The 19,092-nt window shown below is 52.5% G+C and overlaps 5 protein-coding genes across 5 annotated transcripts; 2 read left to right on the top strand and 3 right to left on the bottom strand.

Moving 5' to 3' along the window:
- Positions 1-185: 185 nt before the first annotated feature.
- Positions 186-6,513, top strand: mvp1 (sorting nexin Mvp1; the record flags this gene model as incomplete). The annotated part of the gene is made up of 9 exons (XM_073726951.1): positions 186-237; positions 306-2,974; positions 3,026-3,649; positions 3,728-3,731; positions 4,060-4,614; positions 4,670-5,410; positions 5,468-5,610; positions 5,659-6,252; positions 6,304-6,513. The coding sequence occupies 9 exons, from the start codon at positions 186-188 to the stop codon at positions 6,511-6,513; spliced, it is 5,592 nt and encodes a 1,863-aa protein (XP_073582020.1).
- Positions 6,514-7,908: 1,395 nt separating this feature from the next.
- Positions 7,909-11,570, top strand: BDW74DRAFT_54085 (Na+/H+ antiporter Nha1). Its single transcript, XM_073733111.1, has one exon. It carries the CDS (start codon positions 8,224-8,226, stop codon positions 11,389-11,391), a length of 3,168 nt encoding a protein of 1,055 aa, XP_073582019.1. The 5' UTR covers positions 7,909-8,223; the 3' UTR covers positions 11,392-11,570.
- A 1-nt stretch (position 11,571) lies between these two features.
- BDW74DRAFT_54084 (uncharacterized protein) lies at positions 11,572-13,911 on the bottom strand. The gene is made up of 2 exons (XM_073733110.1): positions 13,146-13,911; positions 11,572-13,080 (listed from the first exon to the last, which is right to left on the bottom strand). Exons 1-2 carry the CDS (start codon positions 13,763-13,765, stop codon positions 11,772-11,774), a joined length of 1,929 nt encoding a protein of 642 aa, XP_073582018.1. The 5' UTR covers positions 13,766-13,911; the 3' UTR covers positions 11,572-11,771.
- A 693-nt stretch (positions 13,912-14,604) lies between these two features.
- On the bottom strand, positions 14,605-16,208 carry BDW74DRAFT_54082 (uncharacterized protein). Its single transcript, XM_073733109.1, has 2 exons — positions 14,912-16,208; positions 14,605-14,845 (listed from the first exon to the last, which is right to left on the bottom strand). Exon 1 carries the CDS (start codon positions 15,941-15,943, stop codon positions 15,023-15,025), a length of 921 nt encoding a protein of 306 aa, XP_073582017.1. The 5' UTR covers positions 15,944-16,208; the 3' UTR covers positions 14,605-14,845; positions 14,912-15,022.
- Positions 16,209-16,397: 189 nt separating this feature from the next.
- BDW74DRAFT_54069 (adaptor protein STE50) lies at positions 16,398-18,658 on the bottom strand. The gene is made up of 3 exons (XM_073733107.1): positions 17,957-18,658; positions 17,738-17,899; positions 16,398-17,687 (listed from the first exon to the last, which is right to left on the bottom strand). The coding sequence occupies exons 1-3, from the start codon at positions 18,219-18,221 to the stop codon at positions 16,630-16,632; spliced, it is 1,485 nt and encodes a 494-aa protein (XP_073582016.1). The 5' UTR covers positions 18,222-18,658; the 3' UTR covers positions 16,398-16,629.
- Between the last annotated feature and the right edge of the window lie 434 nt (positions 18,659-19,092).

The raw sequence follows: 19,092 nt of genomic DNA, 5'->3' as shown, positions 1-19,092 counted from the left end.
TCGCCGTCCTGCAATACGCGCTCTTCGCGTCTTCGTGTCTCAATTAAGCTCGCTATAATCCACGGAGTACCCCGTTCGGCTGATATTGAACCTCGATCCAGATTGTTCGACGGACGGCTGTCTGACCCCTTCCTACTGAATACTGCAATGAAATGAGCGTTTGCTCCTATACGGGCTCATAACCAATGGCCATGGGACAAGGAGAACAGCGCGCCATACACGCCTTCTTCAGAAAAGGTCTTTATGATTTCTCACCATCAGCGAACATGTGCTCATAGATGCAGACTTTGGAATACCTACACCAGTCGTACAGCCTGTCGATAACGACCTCCTTCGTCCCACTACCTCCCACGAAACCAATCGATCGCCGCCTACACCCCAATCACCGCCCGTAGCGGCACTTGACCATGACCCCAACTCGGATCGAAGAAAGCGGCGGAAAACCAGCAGGGATGCGGAGGATGCTTCGGTTGTGGACTCAGTGGCGGAAAGCGAGCTGATTCATGAGGGCGGCAGCAATCTAGCTGAAGACAGGACTATGAGTGCAACTACGGAGACACCAGGCACGTCAATTGCGGTCCAGGTTCCAGCCCTGTCTCAAGGAAGCGGACCTCTGCAATCGCCTACCGACAGCCCTGATCATACACCCGTAGAACTTGGTGAGAAGAAGCAAAAGGTGATCAAGTTGAACGCGAATGGGAAGCTTCTCAGTTCTCCGGTCGCCGACAAGTTTGCCGATTCGTCTAAGAGAAAGAGTAGCAGGCGCGGAAGACCACCGACACGACTTATCGACAACGTGGAGAAGAAGATTGTGGTGATCAAATATATACATCAAGAAGGGCAGTTGCAGAATATAGGACAGCAAATTGACGAGATCCTTAGCGGAAGGAGGAAGCATACTGCCTCAAATCATGCTCCACCTCCGACCACTGCCGTTCCAGCAGCAACCGCGACACAACCGCCTAAAGCTACCCATCCATTCTTCTTAAAAAAGGCAGCCCAAAAACCGGTCATCTCTTCCACTGGCACGCCATCTCAAGATCTGCCTTCCATGCCCGCCGATGAGAAGGTCACAAGCAAACCAAACGTCCCGCTATCACGCCCAGCTTCCAAGCCAGCGTTTTCTTTCAGACATACCTTTGCGAAAGTTCCGGATTCTGTGTATCCGCTTTGGCCTCCGTCTGGGTTAACTCACGTACGAGACCTTGATAGTTCGTCCGAGCTGGGCGATGACCGTCAAAGCTTCGAAACAGACAACAGGAAGTCAAAGACTCCTGCTATCCACGTCAGTGACGAAGAGAGCGTGCTCGCGTCGATCAAAGGCTCGGCCCACGTCGGTCAATCTTTGCGAGAGCCACGTCAACAGGTCATTAGTTGGCGAATGCTGCAGTCGAAATTAGCCAAACGCTTAACGGGACAGCGCGCAACATCTGATACGGAGGAGACTCCGGCATCCGATGCGTTCCATCCAGCCGTTGCCAAGTTATACGCGTCTCTATCCACTTCATTATCGGCATTTGATCGTGGAGAGTATGAGGCACAGGCCTGGGCGCATAAATATGCGCCCAGCTCCGCACAACAGGTTCTTTGCGCGACCAAAGAAGCACTTATGTTGCGCGATTGGCTAAACCATCTCGTTGTCTCGAGCGTTAAGAGGGGCAATCCCTCGAAAGACAACGAGAAGGCTAAACGAAAAGAAGAAAAGAAGCGCAAAAGACGAAAGAAGGCAAAAAAGCTGGATGGCTTCATCGTAGACAGCGAAGACGAGTATTCTGAGATGGGTGAAATCTCTGGTTCTGACGATGAATTGGCAGGCGATGTGACGACGGTATCCGACAAGCGAACCGTAATTCGAACAGGAGATTTGACATTCAGCCTGCGGTCCAACAATGAACGCGGTCGTATGACAAATGCAATCCTCCTCAGCGGCCCTTCAGGATGCGGTAAAACCGCCTCTGTTTATGCAGTGGCGAAAGAGATGGACTTCGAAATCTTCGAGATCAATGCAGGCTCCAGACGCAGTGCAAAAGATATCCTGGATAGGATTGGCGACATGACGCAAAACCACCTTGTACACAACTTGCACGACAAGGAAAATCGGAATCAGGCTACTGGAACAGAATTGCAGGCTGAAGAATTGGAGGACGCGAAGCAGAATAAGCTAAACGGGTTCTTCAAATCTGCGTCGACAGCTAAGAAACCTGGCCGGCCAAAGTCAAAGGCTCCTGCGAAGGAAACTACAGTACAAGCCCGAAGCCAGAAACAATCTTTGATCCTCCTAGAGGAAGCCGACATATTGTTTGAGGAAGATAAGCAGTTTTGGTCCGGAGTCCTTACCCTAATTAACCAATCCAAACGCCCAATCGTTATAACGTGCAACGACGAGAGTCTTATCCCGCTTGAGAATATATCTTTCCATGCTATACTCCGGTATAGGGCTCCCTCGCCAACATTGGCGGTCGACTACCTTCTCCTGATGGCTGCAAATGAAGGTCACATACTCGAGCGCACAGCAGTTGAGAAGCTCTACTTGAGCACCGGTAACGACCTTCGCAAATCAATCATGGACTTGAACTATTGGTGCCAAATGGCCGTCGGGAGCGAAAAGTCTGGCCTTGACTGGATGATTGACCGGTGGCCACAAGGTGTAGACCTTGACTCTAATGGGGACAAAGTACGGGTGCTCAGCACGGACACATATGTTGATTACATGGGCTGTCTCAGTCGGGATATCTCAATCAGCCCCGGCCTGACAACCGAGATCGAGCTCCGAGAGGAGGCTCTGCACTGGTGGCAATTGAGCTTACAAGAGGCCGATGTGATGGAGGATACGCAGCATTGTCCTTTCCCAGAGCCAAGTTCAATTATTCCCAAACTCGAGCTCCTTGAAAACCTGCGTCATCGGTCCGAGTATGCGGAATCACGAAGTGTCTTGGATGTTCTTACTGCGTCTTGCTCACTGGATGCCCGGAAGGTACAGATCGGTTCTCTCTCCTTTTTCTTAAAACAGGTCTAACTTGTCCAGGACACGATTGACACATCTTTACCCCTTATGACCGAAAAGCAAAGGCTAAATTTCGTCGACGGATATCAGCTGTTACATGCCGACCTTGTCCCCGATTACACTAATTTAACCTTGGACATTGGGAGTACTTACCAAGCCCTGGTGGGAAGAGCATTGCGCCAAGTGGGTGAAGCTGATTCCAAGGATATGCTAACTACGAATTTGTTCGAAGCTGTCTCGAAGCCCAAGGCAGCTCACTCCCATGGCAAAGAGCTTTTGGACGCGCTCGTGCCAGCCATAAAGCCGGGTTGCGAAACTCCACCGCCCAATGGAGGCGTGGAGCTTGCATTCGAATATGGCGAACGATCGATCGCCGAAGATGTTACGCCCTATGTTCGATCAATAGTTGCGTTTGATCTGCGTCTCGAGAATTACCGTAGGGAACTCGGCGGCCTTCTGTCTGGCAATGAGAGAGACACGAAACGGATGCGGACTACTCGCGCTAGTCGAGCAGCACTCGAGGGCGGTACTAAGGCGGAAACTCGAAAGGAAAGATGGTTCTCCCCGGCTTTGAACGTACAACGAATTCTAGCCACGGGCAACAAGGAATGGCAGGATCTGCTGGTTCAGAACGGCTATTTCACCGTGCCTTTGGCGGGGGAGCAGGCGCTCAAGGAGGATAATGAACATATATCAGCAAGCGCAAACGATTGATATATATAGCAAAGTGTGACTGTATATAAATAGTATAGTCGCCAATATAATAATGAACCTAGGTACACCGAAGTATGTGAGTTGGAGATGCCAAGCCTCGGTTTGACTAGTCTCCGCGGTCAGCCACAACATCGACATCATCCCCAAGCACTCGCGTCACCCGTCCCTTTCCTTATTACCACAGGGAAAGCAGGTCTTCTCTCTCAGGTATCTCAATATTCTTTGACTTCGTTATTTCCAATCGCCGTTTCAGTCAGGTTGAAATTAAAACTATTGGTACTCGCCCGGCTAGGCTGTCCGGAAGTCCTAGGTACTGTCGTCTCTTATCACCTCCGACCAAGCTCCGTCCCTCGCATCCTTCCTTCACCGTCCTGCGCATCGCTCATCCTCTATGTCCCTGTTCGGCACGTCGCCGGACGATTCTCCGGCGGCTGATTCAGCTCGGAGATCAAAATCCTCTTTATTTGCCGACGAACCTTCGTTTGGCACTGGCAGCGCCAATTTCGGCGGCGGGTCATCTCTCTTCGCTGATGACGACAGTTTAGGCTCACCATGGAGTAACAATACTGGCAAACGAGCATCCAAACAACAATTAGTCAAGACACTGTTGCCGGACTCAGACGTTCCGGAAAGTTACGTTGACGCGTACGACCTCGTGCTGAGTGCGGGGGAAAGAGCGGGCACGGGGGTTGGCTTAACAACCGTTCGGGAACTATTGTCTGGTGGCGGACTTTCGGCGACGTATCAGGCCAAGATCCTGAACCTTGTTTTGTCTGGCGATACTGACAGGCACAACGGGCTGGGTCGTGGCGAGTTCAATGTTCTGTTGGCTCTGATAGGGCTCGCGCAAGAAGGCGAAGACCTGACTTTTGATATGGTGGATGATCGTCGTAAGAGTACGAGCTTCCCGCATGCGCGCTCTCGAATAAGTGGAAGCTAATAGACTTGCAGAGCTGCCAGTACCAAAAAGCTCGTATTTAGATGGGTTGCGCGCAAAGCAAGAGTCCGCCATGTCTCCTTCACATGAACACCCTAGCACTCCTCCCGCCCCCTCAGCTCCCGTAAAAGAACCGAGCCCTTCTCAATCGCGCCGAGCTAGAGGCGACTCCATGGGTGGCCTGGATGCGGATCCTTGGGGTAGTCCCCAGCTGCACCGGGGTCATGCTCACGCTCAGAACGAATCCGAACGCGGCATGTTGAACGGTTATGGCAGCGTGCGATCGGCGACGAACGCCTGGTCGAAAGTCGGCGATTCAGGGAACCCGGTTGAACCCACTGACACGGCTCGCACAAACGGCCGACCTGAAGCTCGCAGTTCCAACAGCGCCGAATTCGGTTGGGGAGATCATTTCACACAGCCGTCAGATGGTAGTGGTCTTGGGGGGTCAGTTCGGCCCGATTTAGGAGATTTTGAACGCTCAGGTAGTGGCAACGGCGGCTCAAATTCAGGTCGGCGTTCGCTAAATATTGACCGGGCCATCAATAATCATGTCAAGGAAGTGGTAACAGTGACGTTACTGCAGGAAAAGGAGGGCTTATTCATGTTTCAGCATCGCAACTATGAGGTTAAATCGGCGCGTCGGGGGAGTACGGTGGTTCGACGCTACAGTGATTTTGTCTGGCTTCTTGATTGTCTTCACAAACGATACCCATTCCGTCAGCTACCTTTACTTCCACCAAAACGCATTTCAGGTAAGTGCACGAAAGCTTGTCACAAGCTCTCCTCTTAAGCTTACTCACTCTTTGAAGTCAATGGCACTCACCTCTCAGCGGATTCAAATTCATTTCTCGAAAAGCGTCGGCGCGGCCTCGTACGGTTCACCAATTCCCTTGTTTCGCATCCCGTCCTCAGCCAGGAGCAGCTTGTCGTCATGTTCTTGACGGTACCTACGGTATGTTACCGTTCGCCTAAGTTGACCAATGGCTGACACTTTGGGTAGGAGCTTTCAGTATGGCGAAAGCAAGCGACAATATCCGTTCAGGATGAATTCGCTGGGCGGGTTTTACCCCCGGATCTAGAGGACTCCCTACCATCCACCCTTATAGACACATTTGACACAGTTAGAAGCGGCGTCAAACGGTCGGCCGAGGTTTACATTAATCTTTGCACGCTTCTCGAGCGACTGGCCAAGCGTAATGAAGGCCTTGCAGCGGATCACCTGCGTTTCTCGCTCGCCCTTCAGTCTCTCACAGAAATGACCCGGGATACCTACGCAATAGATACCAACGACGTACCCTTACTTAATGAAGGCATCAAAGCCACGGCAAGACATCTGTCTGCCAGTCAAAGTTTGCTAGAAGATGAGGCACGGGCGTGGGAAGACGGGATGCTGGAAGACCTAAAGCGCCAACGGGACAACCTCGTCAGTGTGCGGGAAATGTTTGACCGACGGGACCGGCTTGCCCGTAACAACATTCCCCAGTTAGAGAAGCGAATCGAGAACAATGAGCGGAAGCTTCAGGATTTACGAGCGCGGCCTCAGGGGAATGTCAAGCCTGGTGAGATCGAAAAGGTTGAGGAGTCAATCTTCAAGGTAAGGGCTACTCCCTCGATGTCCCAGAAAGTTGACTGACACATTCTGTAGGACAAAGAGTCAATTGTACAACAGCATGCACGCGGTGTTTTCATCAAAGAGTGCATCCGCGATGAGCTTATCTATTTCCAGCAGAGCCAGTATCACATCAGTCGGCTTCACCAGGATTGGAGCCAAGAGCGAGTGAAATACTCCGAGTTGCAGGCTGACAACTGGCGGTCACTGGGCGACCAGGTGGAGGGGATGCCTCTCGGAGACTGAGCGCTGGGTGTTTGATGTGAGACGAAGGTGTAACCCCGCGTTGAGGGGTTTTTTGTATTTGCTATTGCTTTTTTTTTTCTGCATCGATGTTTGCTGTTTCTTTGCGCGTGCAATTGCCTATATTTTGCTCTTTTAGCCGAGATATATATCCATTTATCTTCAGAAATGCATTTGCTCTCTCAGTCTCTGCGTGTCGAACATGGTCGTATCTCTATATCTGCGAGTGATGTTACTTGGGCAGGTTGGACGCTTATGCAGACTGACTGCAGGAAGAGCGTTGTGGTTGTGAACCTCAGCTGCGAGCCTGAGTCGTAGTCATAGTCATACGTATCTCGGCCTCGGATTAGAATCGGCTCAGCCCGGAGGCGTCGAATTTCCCGATAAACTGGATCCCGTGACGACCGTGGCGCCCGACAAAGTCTAGCGGCTGGGCCGGCCCACCGCAAGCGGGTCCATCTCCGATTCTTCTCCAATGAAATGGGGAAGATCTTGGCAACCTGCCAGCCTTGCAAGGCTGTTGAGTCCGAGTTACGGAGGCATAACTTGGGGGAAGCCTCAGTAAGGGATATTCGGGACAACAAGGGGGGACAGTAACACGGCGGTGATATGTAGGATGTCAACGGCATGTGCAACCATGTGGCAATCTGTCAGGACTCGAGGCAGGAAGCAATGCAGAAAAACAACCCGAGCTTCAGCAGGGCACGGCGCCCAGACCTTAGTCGGCATGGGCCCTCGCAGTGCGTCATCCTGCCTTGTACATAGATAGAAGACGAGTAAGAAGAGGCCAAGCGGACAACCTCCGCAAGGTCTTTGTGATCACTATCGACTGAATAAGATCCTTTGTTCCTTGTTCCGCCGCAAGAAGATATACAGCGGCTCTACTCCGGAGTATTATTGTAGAAGGCTCTGCTTGCATTACGTAGGAATGTGTTTGGACTGGGAGAGCGCCAAGCCAAGAACAAGGACGGTCGGAAACGGCTCGCCGCTCGTCTTCCTCTCCTCTCCTCCCCATCCGCATCCCACGCCCCAGAAAAATAAGCAATTGGACCGATTCCTCTGTCCTCATTCGTCAGTGGCAGTCTTGGACAAGACGCCATGCTCCTCTCTTACCGGGTCTTGCGCGCGATCGTGGTCTTGGTCGTCGCTTCGTAATTTTTCAGTCGTTCCTTCCCATTTTCGGACCTTCCCAGTCCCCAGCGCCCTGCTGCCGAGACGCTCTCCTCTCTTGTCCTGCTCTTGTCCTCCTCTTGATTTCTCTTGTTCTGTCTTGTCTTCAACTATCGTCTTGTTTATGCCTGTACTCTACGTCATTCGTTGAGAACTTCAGAGAACGGGCTACTTGATACTGATTACATTCGTTACTACGTTTACTCTCACATACACCAAGAAGGTAAGTCTCGTTGCAGTTGCTCCGCTCACTAGTCGATCGCCCCTCTGCCTTGACCTCCCCTTATAAATCGCTTCGCCTTGCTAATCATGATTCTCTGGTCCGTCTAGCATTTCTACTCCCGCATCCATTCACTCCGATTCCTCCACGAGAAGGGATGCCCACCTCCGCAATCGCCTAGTGCTTGCCCCGACTCTTGTTCGACCGTGTCGGATCGGCTGGTACTTGGCCTTTACGCAACAATTAGAGAAAGCGAAATCCAGCGATAAAGCTGGAACTACGAATTCTCGAATACCTCGGAATTGGTATATTTTGCTGTTGCCATGGCTTGGGACCACCTCGATATCGATAAGCCCCACCTGGCGTACATGATCTTGGGAGGCTTCACAGGGTTGTTTATGCTTTGCTCGCTTTTCGTCAAAGAGAAACTTTACATCGGTGAGGCCACTGTCGCCACAATCTGTGGTATCATCTTCGGTCCACATGCAGCGAACCTCTTCAACCCCATCGAGTGGGGCAATGTCGACAAAATCACCCTTGAATGCTCTCGTATCGTCCTGGTTGTGCAGTGTTTTGCAGTGGGTGTCGAGCTACCAAAGGCGTATATGGAGCGCCATTGGAAGTCAGTGATACTCCTGCTTCTACCCGTCATGACCTGGGGCTGGTTAATCACGAGTCTTTTTATTTGGTGGTTGATTGAACCACTTACCTGGCTTGAAGCTTTAGTGTGCGCAGCGTGCGTCACGGCCACTGACCCCGTCCTTGCTTCTTCTGTCGTCGGCAAGGGTAAGTTTGCCAAGCGTGTTCCAAGGCATCTGCGAGATCTTTTGTCTGCGGAATCAGGCTGCAACGATGGAATGGCGTTCCCGTTCATTTACCTTTCGTACTACATTCTGCACCTCCGCCCAGACGCAGGCGCTGTCTCGCTTCATTGGTTCTGCATCACCATTCTGTACGAGTGTGTCTTCGGAGGGATATTCGGTTTCACAATTGGTTATGCGGCTCGCCATGCAATCAGGTTCGCCGAACGTAAGCAGCTCATTGACCGCGAAAGCTTCCTTGTCTTCTACTTCGTCCTTGCCCTTTTCTGTGCGGGTTCGGGAAGTCTTCTCGGCATGGATGATCTGCTGATCGGCTTTGCCGCCGGTGTTGGCTTCAGCAACGATGGTTGGTTCACGGAGAAAACGGAGGAGTCGCATGTGTCCAACGTCATTGATTTGTTGCTCAACTTGGCCTACTTTGTGTACCTCGGTGCCATCCTTCCTTTGGCCGATTACAACAACGCCGCACTCGGTCTGAACGCCTGGAGACTTGTTGTCATTGCGATTCTTGTCATCTTGTTCCGTCGCATTCCGATCATGTTGCTTCTCAAACCGATTATTCCGGACGTGAAAACATGGCGCGAAGCCCTGTTCGCCGGTCATTTCGGTCCGATCGGTGTCGGTGCCATCTTCGCTTGTATCTTGGCCAGAGCCGAACTTGAGAACGGCTCTACACAACCCGTTGCGGCCAACGCATTGCCCCATTCTGGTGGGCATAATTATTATGTTGTGCAAATCATCTGGCCGTTGACAACGTTCATGGTTATTTCATCCATCCTCGTTCACGGGTCGTCTATTGCGGTTTTTACTCTTGGTAAAAGAATCAATACCTTGTCCATCACGCTGTCCTACACTCAGGCCAACGAAGAAGGGCCGTCTTGGATGAACCGCTTGCCGCGGGTTCAGTCCTTGGCCAAAGGCTCGATGTCTTTCCGCAAAGCTGAGGACACAGAAGGATCATCGCCCAACGAACCCGAATACCCTCCTGGAACTTTACCGCCCATAGGACTGCCTGGTAACTTCCTGCGTCGGGTACAGGAAGATGATAACGGCTCCCCGACTGGCAGGGTCTCCAACCGCAGGGGCCGCAGACGCCGCAGAAAGCATGATGGAGCAGGAGGTCCGATCAGTCAATCCGCCATTGCACCGCTACGACCGTCGGAGGTGGAATCCGAAGATACTGAGAAGGCTCTCGGAGATTCCGGATCGTCGACACCCTCGCCTCCTCCTGTCAGATGGCGTGAGGCTACTGTCAACGTTTATGTTGAGGGCTCCGATTTGATATTCGAGGATCGGGATGGAAACGTGCTCAAAACCGAGCACGTCGGACACATGTCATCCGAGGAGCAGAAGCGACATGTCGAGGCTGAAAGATCCAAGCTGAACTTGGAGTTCCAGAAATCACCCGACGAGGCCAAGCCGGAAGGCTCTGAGGAGCAACCTACCGTCGGTGACCAGCTCGAACAAACTTTCATCGACAAAATGAAGCGTCGACGCTTTGGTCAAATTTTCAATTTCGGCAAAGAACGGCCTGGTAAGACAGCGGAGAAAGAAGCTGAGGAAAAGGAAGCTGAGAAGGGTGAAGAGAAGAAGACGGCCAAAAAAGCCGATCCCAAGGCCGCCAAGGGCAAAAATCGCTCCGCTCATGCATATCAGTTCGGCAATACAATCATCGTCGAGGATGCGGACGGAGAAGTTATCAAGAAATACTCCATCCCATCGGGTGACAAGGCCGATCCCAAGGCAAATGCTCCTGTCCGACGCGGATTGGTTCGCATGGGGACATGGTTTGGCAAAGAAGGAGAGGGCGAATCGTCGCAGGCAGGAAAAAAGGCTCAGGCGGATGAATGGCTTGCTGATGATGGACTCCGATTCACCCTTGCGAACGATGAGACAGTGGGCAAGCATGGAATCAAGCACAAGGGTCAACGGATGACCAAGCAGCAGTTTGCCGATCAGATTAGGAATCTTGCGCCGAAGGCCCGGCAAAGTGTTGTGGAGGAGTCCGATGCTCCTGAACGTGTTAAGGATGCCGCTCGCGACGACGCTCGGCAAGCGGACGAACGGGAACGCCGTGCATCTGCCGTTGGCATTTCCGAATCAGATACGCCTCATGACGACTTGGAATCTGTCAGTAGTGGCAGTGATGACGAGGCAGATTCTGCCCAAGTACCCGGTCCCAACGTTGCCGAGACGTTAGCTCGGATTGCTGCAGGAACCGCCGCCGACGAGCGTCGCAAGGACCTTAGCCCTGTTGCTTCATCTCGTCCTCGGAGCCCTCGTTCACGCAGAGACTCGGAAGATGACGGTACCGAACGAATTCCGCCGTCGCAGCTTCGCGAAGCTGCTGGATTCCCGCCTGCGCCGCAGGAATCAGACTTGGATGACATGGGCGAAACGCCGGCTGAACGTCGACGTCGTCTGGCCGCCTTGGGTGAATGGCACCCCTCGGATTCCGAATTCAACGACTCTGACGCTGTCGAGTCCACTAATGAAAGCGACACTGGTTCACCAAAGCCACGCGGACGCATCTCGTTTGCCTCAGGGACCAACCTTGAGGCAGGCAGCACCTACAACCATGAGGGCAATGGGCGAGGCCCATCCCGGTCACGATCGCGCCGAAACAGGCCAAGGGTAGCCTGGGGCGGCGAAAGGGGACAAGGCAGGTAGTTGGCTGCGGTTGGCAGGTACAGAAATGGGGGGGGGAAACAACCAAAGATTTGTTTTGTTGCAGCGTTTGATGTCATCATATCAGTACATATTTTAGACACTGCTAAGCTATTGTCCATAGAGACCTGTCATTGCTAATCATGAACATTTTCACATTGACACAACCTCCAAGTAAATATGTACTGATGTAATAACATCAAACGCTGGAACTAAGCAAGTGCATGGTTGCTTTTCCATTTCTGCTCCTGCCAGCTGCAGCCACCTGCCTTGACCCTTTCGCCCAGGCTACCCTTGGTCTGTCCCGTCGATATCGCAACCGATGAACCCGACCATTGACCTCAGGGCTGTAGATGCTGCCTCCCTCAAGGCTGGCCCCATCATCAAGGCCTAACCTTGCTTGTATCCATTCTACCCAGTTCGCCCACGATATCCAAGAAGGAATCCTCCTCTGGATCCATCGTAGGCGTATACCCGGGCCTCAACTTGAAGCCCAACACCACATCCAAGACCTCTTCGGCTTCCTCCATACCAACTTCTTCGTTTCCTCGCCAAGCAACATGCGTATCGGGCCTCACAAGCACGAGATCAAATCCCCAAATTTCCCTCACGTGCTCCTCGCCACGCAGAACAACATGTTGCATTGGAAACCTTCTCCGCTCCGCCGCACTCACCAACGCACTTACCTTACTTACCTCGGAGTCGTTGGTGATGAACTGCGTGAGCGTCCACTGGTTGCCGAAGAGGTCGTATGTGCTCGTCATTCCGTCGCTGAGGAAGACGTGCGGTGCTCGACGTCCTGGCTTCGTGCTTGGGATGTACCGGAGCACATCCCAAGCATCTTTTTTTCCCTCGTTCTCTTCATCCTTGAAGCCAGGACCGTCCTGAGCATGAGCCCAGACACAAGGACTGGACCCATACCGCACATCCAACTCGATGCCTCTATCCATGATGTCCGAGCCCGACGCGTCGAGCCACCGGGCCACGAAGGCCCGGGCATACTTACCCTCGTCGGACTCGGCATCGAGCACATCCCCAAACTTACCTTGCAACTTACCTAAAGCGAAATGCTCGCCCATGTGCCGGTAGGACCGGCACAGGGCGCGCAGCATCGCGGGTCGTCGTTCGACGCTGTATGATGGGAGCAGGTAGCTCCCACCATACCCCTTCACCACAGCAGCGAGCCGCCATGCCAACGCCACCGCATCGGCGAGCCCGCTGTTGAGGCCGAACCCTCCATGAGGAGGAGAGAGATGGGCCGAATCTCCAGCTAAATAGGTGGTTCCTGGGGCGGTGAAGGGGCCGGTACTGTACGCCGAGCTGATTCCTAAGCGTGGATTCCATAAGCTGCTGACCAAGATTTGGTCGACGGGGATGTTCCAGGGGGTTCTGGGATGTTTGGGATGGTGCGTGTGGTCTCGGATTACGCGGTAGATGACTTCGTGCGGGTTGAGGGCGGGAATAGCGTCATGTATAGCGTCATGGTCACCTGAGGCTCGGACTTTGGATGGACCTTCGGATGGAAGTTCCGATGGAGGCAGGGGATAGTGAGCTGTGAATGTATCCTTGTTGTCTTGGTCGATGAGGAAGCCTGAGCCTGCGGGAAAGGCGTGCCAGAAGCGGGAGTTGTTGTCGTCAAGGATCGAGGCTAGGACCTTGGAGCGGAAGTGCACCAGTTGCAAACGCGCAGGACTACGGTATCACGACAATCAGCATTAAACAGAATCGAAAGCAAATAGATCGAGGCGAGGGCATACATCTTCGCACCCACCATCTTGATCCCAGCGGCTTTCCTGACAGCGCTCTTCCCGCCATCACACCCAACAAGGAACCGCCCAACAACAACCTCCTCATTCCCAAGGGCATCTACAACCTGAACACGCACTTTATCCTTCATCTCCTCATGCCCAACATACGTTCTTTCCCCCCAGAACTCCACATTCTGACACCCCAGCACCAACCCCCTCAACCACCTCTCCATAACAATCTGCGAGCACCGCTGCCCCGGCTCCGCAGGATACGACCCATCATTCACCGTCCTGCTCTCCCATTTCTGCTCTGCAACTGAAGGGACACTCCATCGTCCAAGCTCCTTTCCTGTTTCTGGATGCAACGAGGTCACGAAGACGCTTTCGAAACTCACGTCTTGCCCAACGGCCCCGGGGAGCGCGCGGTATTGATCTGCGAGTCCCAGTACGCGGAGAAGCTCCATGCTTCGACTGTTTGTCAGGTCCATTTTGGGATACTCGGTTGTTTTGTCCTTGTGGTCTTGCTCGATGAGGAGGGTTTGGATTTGCTGTCGGGAGAGGGCGTACGCGAGGATCATGCCGACGGGTCCGGCGCCGATGATGATGACTGGATGAGGTCCTGTGGACATCTTGATGGTGAGTGCAATCTTTGATGAAAGGTGCAATCTCGATGGTTATGGCAAACTTGATGGTCAAACAACTCCAATAGTCGAAACAATCCTAATAATCAGAATTTCGATGCTCAAAGCAATCTTTATGATTCAAAACAACATTGATGATTGGAAAAAGCAATTGCGTGGAAGGTCAGATTGATCTTAGTACCCGAGGAAAGTGTTGGGTGCATGGAAGAGGCTACGAAGCTGGCCATTATATATGACTGATAGAAGACACCTGGGCCAGGCCATTGTCTCGTAGCAATTAATCAATGGTCACAGTATCGCTGATGACAGGTCACTTTGACTATTAGCAAACTTGATCTCAATTCGCCCAAATCGGCAAATGGGCCACAGTCTCGGATCATAAAGTCAGCCCTAATGCGCCTCCAAGCCATTGTCACAAAACTACCACAAAGTAAGCTTTCTTTGTTGACACGCACGCACCCAAGAGGACATGGCATTCAAACTCTCAGACAGAGCTCGAAATGCTTCGGCTCATGGCCGTTCCGTTTTCCTCCCGACCTTTCTGTGTCGTCTTGATGTGGTGTCGGTATTGGAGCTGGATGCAAAGGTTGGCTGTCATAAGCAGGCCGATCACTCCAAATCGATGAGATGATCACACCGGTTGGCCCAATCCGGGTGTGACCAGAACAAGGCTCGATGATATCGAGCTCACTTTGCAGTTTCAGGTCCAATCCTCGCCTCTAGCGTCTGGTGGAGGAGGTGGCTTTTGTGCGACACTCCCGGATGAAGTCCCGGCCATTCTGTTTGCACTATCCAAGCCATCTGCGATGAGACCCAAGATCCAAAAACATGAGGGCGAACTCATACACCGTTGGCTCAGAAACACATAGGTATATCATCCCTTGCCCACACTTCAAGCTTCGGTGATACAATCACCTTGAGGGCCGCGGTGCGTTTCCACCTTGTGTCCACGATACCAACCGTCGTAATCGCAGTTGTAGAATAACTGACTCCATGCTGTATCACTCGGACTCGTTTGGATCATATGCGGAACTTTCACACCATGAGGGCATAGTGATCGAAGGCAGTCTATTATGGCTGTTTTAGCTCATGTCACTCCTGGGGAGGCACTGTAAGTAAATTTGCAGCACCCACCTTGCTTCCTCATTTCTGAAAACGCTGTCAAGTCACCACAAGGGCTTATATCACACTCCAACTTGGTTTTCATTGCTTGGTGGCTGTCCTCGATCGAGCGGTTCAAGATCACTAGGAGAAGCTCTTTGGCGTACGCAGCTGCAGTTGCAGCTGCGTAATGCTGCCATGTATTGTTTTATGCGAGTCAGCATAGTCACATATTCCACGGATAACGAGGCATGGGTAGTGGTTGACGAGGCCCGCGGCTTCCATTTCCACGCATAACGCTCCATGCCGTCTCCCTAAACAGTCCCGGACATGGCTGTCCCTGACTACTCGATTGCCCGAGGCTATCAATCCGTAATGAACCACGGGCTCTAGGCTAGTTCTATCGGGCCGCTTCACTAGCTGCCTTGAATCACAGTCAAGACAATTATGATACATTGAATCATGCTGGTAACTTGCATTAAATAAGAAGTCATCAAAGTGCCGAGTGTCGTACTTCCACATCGTCGACGGATACTTTTGGCAGACGTCGCCCAAGAACTTTGAAATCTTGCTACCTTCCAGTTGATGAATTGCCTGCAGTTTGGAGACAGCCGTGAGAAGAATCTGTGGTGGCCGGTTCAAGGCACCTGTCCGTAGGAACTTGCCGCCATGAGTGGCCTTCCCAATGTCGTACTGGATAACACCCCCATGAGTCGCGCTGCTGGTTGGCAGACCGACCACAACATCTCCTAGCCTGACATCTGCATCCTTACTTGGAACCCCACCTCCGATACCGACTAGCAACCCGAACTTGATGGATTGGAAGCTGGATAGCAACTGCATGGCTACTATTGCAGCGGAAGCAATACCGTACTCTCCGCTCGGTAAACATGCGATGATAACGTTATGTTTCCCTCTCCTTCCTAAGGTATATGCGTTGTGATCGTTGGGCTTGACGGGTAGGTCCTCGTGTACTTCATCCAGCATTGCCTTCGCCGCGGCCATCTCCAAGGAGAGCGCGCAAATCCACCCGACGGTGTAATCTTCATGGCGTAGGGTTGGCATCGTGGAAACTCTGTGTTTGGCCACGTCCTAAGAGGTTGTCATTGGAATTCATCGCTCAAGTGTCTGTGGAATGCCGTTCAGATCGCCGTATGAGAGCGAAAATGAGGCGCGGGGTGACGGTGAGAGGAGACGAGGCTGCGAGGCTGCGCCTCTGCTTGCTGTTTTTCGAGTCTCGTGAGACGCCATTCCGCATCGGGCTTCCAAGTGTGCCCTTGTCAACGCGTGGATTGTGCTGTCTAATCAGAAGTATTCTAGGGAATTGAAAGCTTTCAGAAACTGAAGGAGTGCAGGTGGGACGAGGATGGAATTACAAGAATAGGATCCCGAAGTCCGGGGAGGTAGCCTGCCTGCCTACATGGTGTGTACCGAATGGCCGGGTCGAACGAGGTACTTGTGAAGTAGACTACCTTATTTCGCGAGAATGCTAGGTTGCCTACTAAGAACGATTTCAAGGTGATCCAGAAATCTTTTGATATCATATGTATCTAGATAACAGCAACGCTAATGATTTGGCTTCATATTTTCCGTATCCAATCCCAACGCCAGGCACCCACGCAAATTCGAATTAAAGGGCATGTATGGTCTTGGAGGTGAGGATGTAAAAATGTAAGAAGTGTGGTCGAAAGGGCCTCGGATAGAGGGGTATCTCAAGAAGTGAAAAGAAGTCGCCCAACCAAATTTGGTCTTTACAGAACTCCGCCGGGAAGGTTGATCTGCGCTTGTCGTGGCTCAAAACCAGCGCTGTTTGGCGCTGAACCCGGGCCCGGTGGATAGACGGTGTTGTTTTCAGGCGGCTGTTGTTGTTTCCGCAGCATAAACATTGGCTTCCGTCCTTCCTTTTCCAGCTGCTTGAAGAGAATGAGCGGTCGCTCTTCTAGCCCGAGGCAGCGTTCCTGATCGCCGTACACAATGTAAAGGGCATACTGTTTCCAGTCGCCGTTGATGTTATACTTCTTGAGGGCAGCTGGAAGGACTTTGTAGCACGGATCATCGACGGAGACGCGGAAGGACTTAAATATTTCCACGCTGGGGTTTTCACCCCCTGCTCTAGACTCAGAACGCGAGGGTATCTCGGATCGTGTGGCGGAGGATGGGGGAGGGTTCAGCCGGTCCAGGCGGGACTGAGGTTGTGCAGTGTCGTCGTAATGATCATGGTGGGTGCGGGCAGAGCCTGGTTGCGAGTAGGCACGGGATGCTAGGGTCTGCGGTGCGCCGTAATGATTGCCAGGGGATGTCGGGGACGGTAGATTTGGTGATAACTGCGACTTTCCATTCATCGTACTAAGATGTGAAGACGCGGCCACAGCAGCGGCGGACGGGTCCAGATTGGTGCCGTCATTGTACGTCCGGCCCTCGTGGATAGAAGGTGGAATGTGGGTAGGGGAATGGTTCTTGGGAGTTGTGCCTCCGTGAACTCGCTTGGACAGGTTCCGAGACATGATCGAGCCCGAGCGGTCCAGAATAGTAATGCCAGACGGTTGGCCTGTGAGCGTTGACCCGGAGAATCTGTCGTCATGGTAACTGTCCGTAGCCGGCACGGCTGTCGGCGGTGGTAGCGGTTGGGATTTATCCTTTGCCATCTTGAATACGGGCAAAAGCTCCTCCCTCAGCCGTCGATAGTCCTCTAAGACACGCCGTAGCTCAGTCTCGACGCTGATGATCTTCTCGTCTCGAAGTCGGATGGATTGGATTAGTCGAGCAATATCTTCCTGGGTTGCGCTTTCGTTCATACTTTGGTCGGCAGCTACGCAGAGTTAGTAGAGTTATAAGCAGAAAAGACACGGCGGAACATACAAAGAGGAATGTAGTGGTCACCGTCGAGCGGAATATCCTGCTTGACTTTTGTCTCGTAGACACTCTTGAGAATGGTCAATCGGTGTCCCACACTGGCAATGCCCATCTCTTTCAGCTCGTCATGTCTTAATGCAATGAGGGCCTCTCCAACAATACCGTTCTCTACCGACGCGACATCAGTTGTGTCCTATACTCCGCGAAGTCCAGAGTTCAACTTACCTATGAAAGATTGGCAGTACTGGCGAAGACCTAGAGAAGCGACATAGCTCGCGCATTCTTCGGCAGTCCATTCAGTGATTATTGTTCTCGGGGACTTTGAATTATCGTCATTATGTGCGAAGGTGGGAGTGGGTTCTGCTGAAGGGAACTCTGACTCTGATGCAGAGCCTTCTGAGTCCGTCGCTAGGTGAGGAGACGTGATGACGCTGCGCTCGTACTCATCGTCCGCGTCGGAGTCTGCGTGATAGGAGGTATGGAGTGACATGGCGATAGCGATAGAGGACTGACGACGCCCACAAGGAAGAGGGAGGAGTAGTGGACGTCGTTCGGCTAGAATCGGTGCGGCGCTGGATGCGACGGCGGGTGAATATGAAGAGTTTCAGGGTCGTAAAAATGTCGTAATCGTGTCATTCACTGTCAACTGGGGCCCAGAGCAAAGGAGTGTGCGAGGATCGGCCAAGCGGGTGTGCCACATGGAATGGCCGGCGGCTAAAACAAGAAAATCGGCGACTCGAGGGAGCGAAAATAATCGGAGGCAGAGAAAGAGTCGAGAGATAAGTGCGCCGATGCTCAAAAAAATGCTGATGCCCGACGATGAGTAGGAGGAGATTGAGGAGATTGTGATCGGTCGTTAGCGCCAGCAGCGTCGATGGTGATGAGAGCGGAGGCGGGGAAGCTCAGGCAGAGATGCCTTGATTGGGAGCGGACTGGGGGAGCAGCGGCAAAAAGCCCGTCCGGAGCATAGGTACAAGCAGCGAGCGAAGGGATACGACGATGGAAAAGCCGAAATACGGCTGGTCGCAGAGTGATGGGAGTCGACGAGGTTGTTGATCTGCTTGGGGCGCGAAGACGCACTCCGGGATCGCCGCACGTGATGGCCCTAGACACTCGTCCAACTGAGGAGAGAACGAGTCAACGACAAACCTGGTCTATTTTAGAATAAATACCCTGCAAGGATAAGCTTGACCTTTATCTTGACTCTCAAGGATAGGAACACGAATCGTCGGATGCTACCGACTCCTTAAGAAGCAAAACTCGGACTTCAGCACTCATCCTTGCGTCTTAACTTCCCCCAGCCAAGCCAGCCTTCGAGGACCATTACCTTGTCCGAGTGTCTGGCCGAAGTATCCAGTGGA

This window comes from Aspergillus multicolor (genome assembly GCF_047715735.1).
Source record: "Aspergillus multicolor strain CBS 133.54 unplaced genomic scaffold BDW74scaffold_20, whole genome shotgun sequence".
In the NCBI taxonomy this organism is placed as follows: Eukaryota; Fungi; Ascomycota; class Eurotiomycetes; order Eurotiales; family Aspergillaceae; genus Aspergillus; species Aspergillus multicolor.
The sequence above is the reverse complement of the archived record's forward strand: the minus strand, read 5'-3'. Positions and strand labels throughout refer to the sequence as shown.

What these genes read in the sequence shown, in the direction of transcription:
- BDW74DRAFT_54084 (XM_073733110.1), bottom strand. Translation starts at nt 13,765, where the DNA reads ATGTCCACAGGACCTCATCCAGTCATCATCATCGGCGCCGGACCCGTC. An exon ending in AAGATGGTGGGTGCGAAGAT is followed by an intron (nt 13,081 to 13,145) that starts GTATGCCCTCGC and finishes GTGATACCGTAG; the next exon opens with TCCTGCGCGTTTGCAACTGG.
- BDW74DRAFT_54082 (XM_073733109.1), bottom strand. Translation starts at nt 15,943, where the DNA reads ATGCCAACCCTACGCCATGAAGATTACACCGTCGGGTGGATTTGCGCG.
- BDW74DRAFT_54069 (XM_073733107.1), bottom strand. Translation starts at nt 18,221, where the DNA reads ATGTCACTCCATACCTCCTATCACGCAGACTCCGACGCGGACGATGAG. An exon ending in GTACTGCCAATCTTTCATAG is followed by an intron (nt 17,900 to 17,956) that starts GTAAGTTGAACT and finishes TCGCGTCGGTAG; the next exon opens with AGAACGGTATTGTTGGAGAG. An exon ending in TGACCACTACATTCCTCTTT is followed by an intron (nt 17,688 to 17,737) that starts GTATGTTCCGCC and finishes AACTCTGCGTAG; the next exon opens with CTGCCGACCAAAGTATGAAC.
- BDW74DRAFT_54085 (XM_073733111.1), top strand. Translation starts at nt 8,224, where the DNA reads ATGGCTTGGGACCACCTCGATATCGATAAGCCCCACCTGGCGTACATG.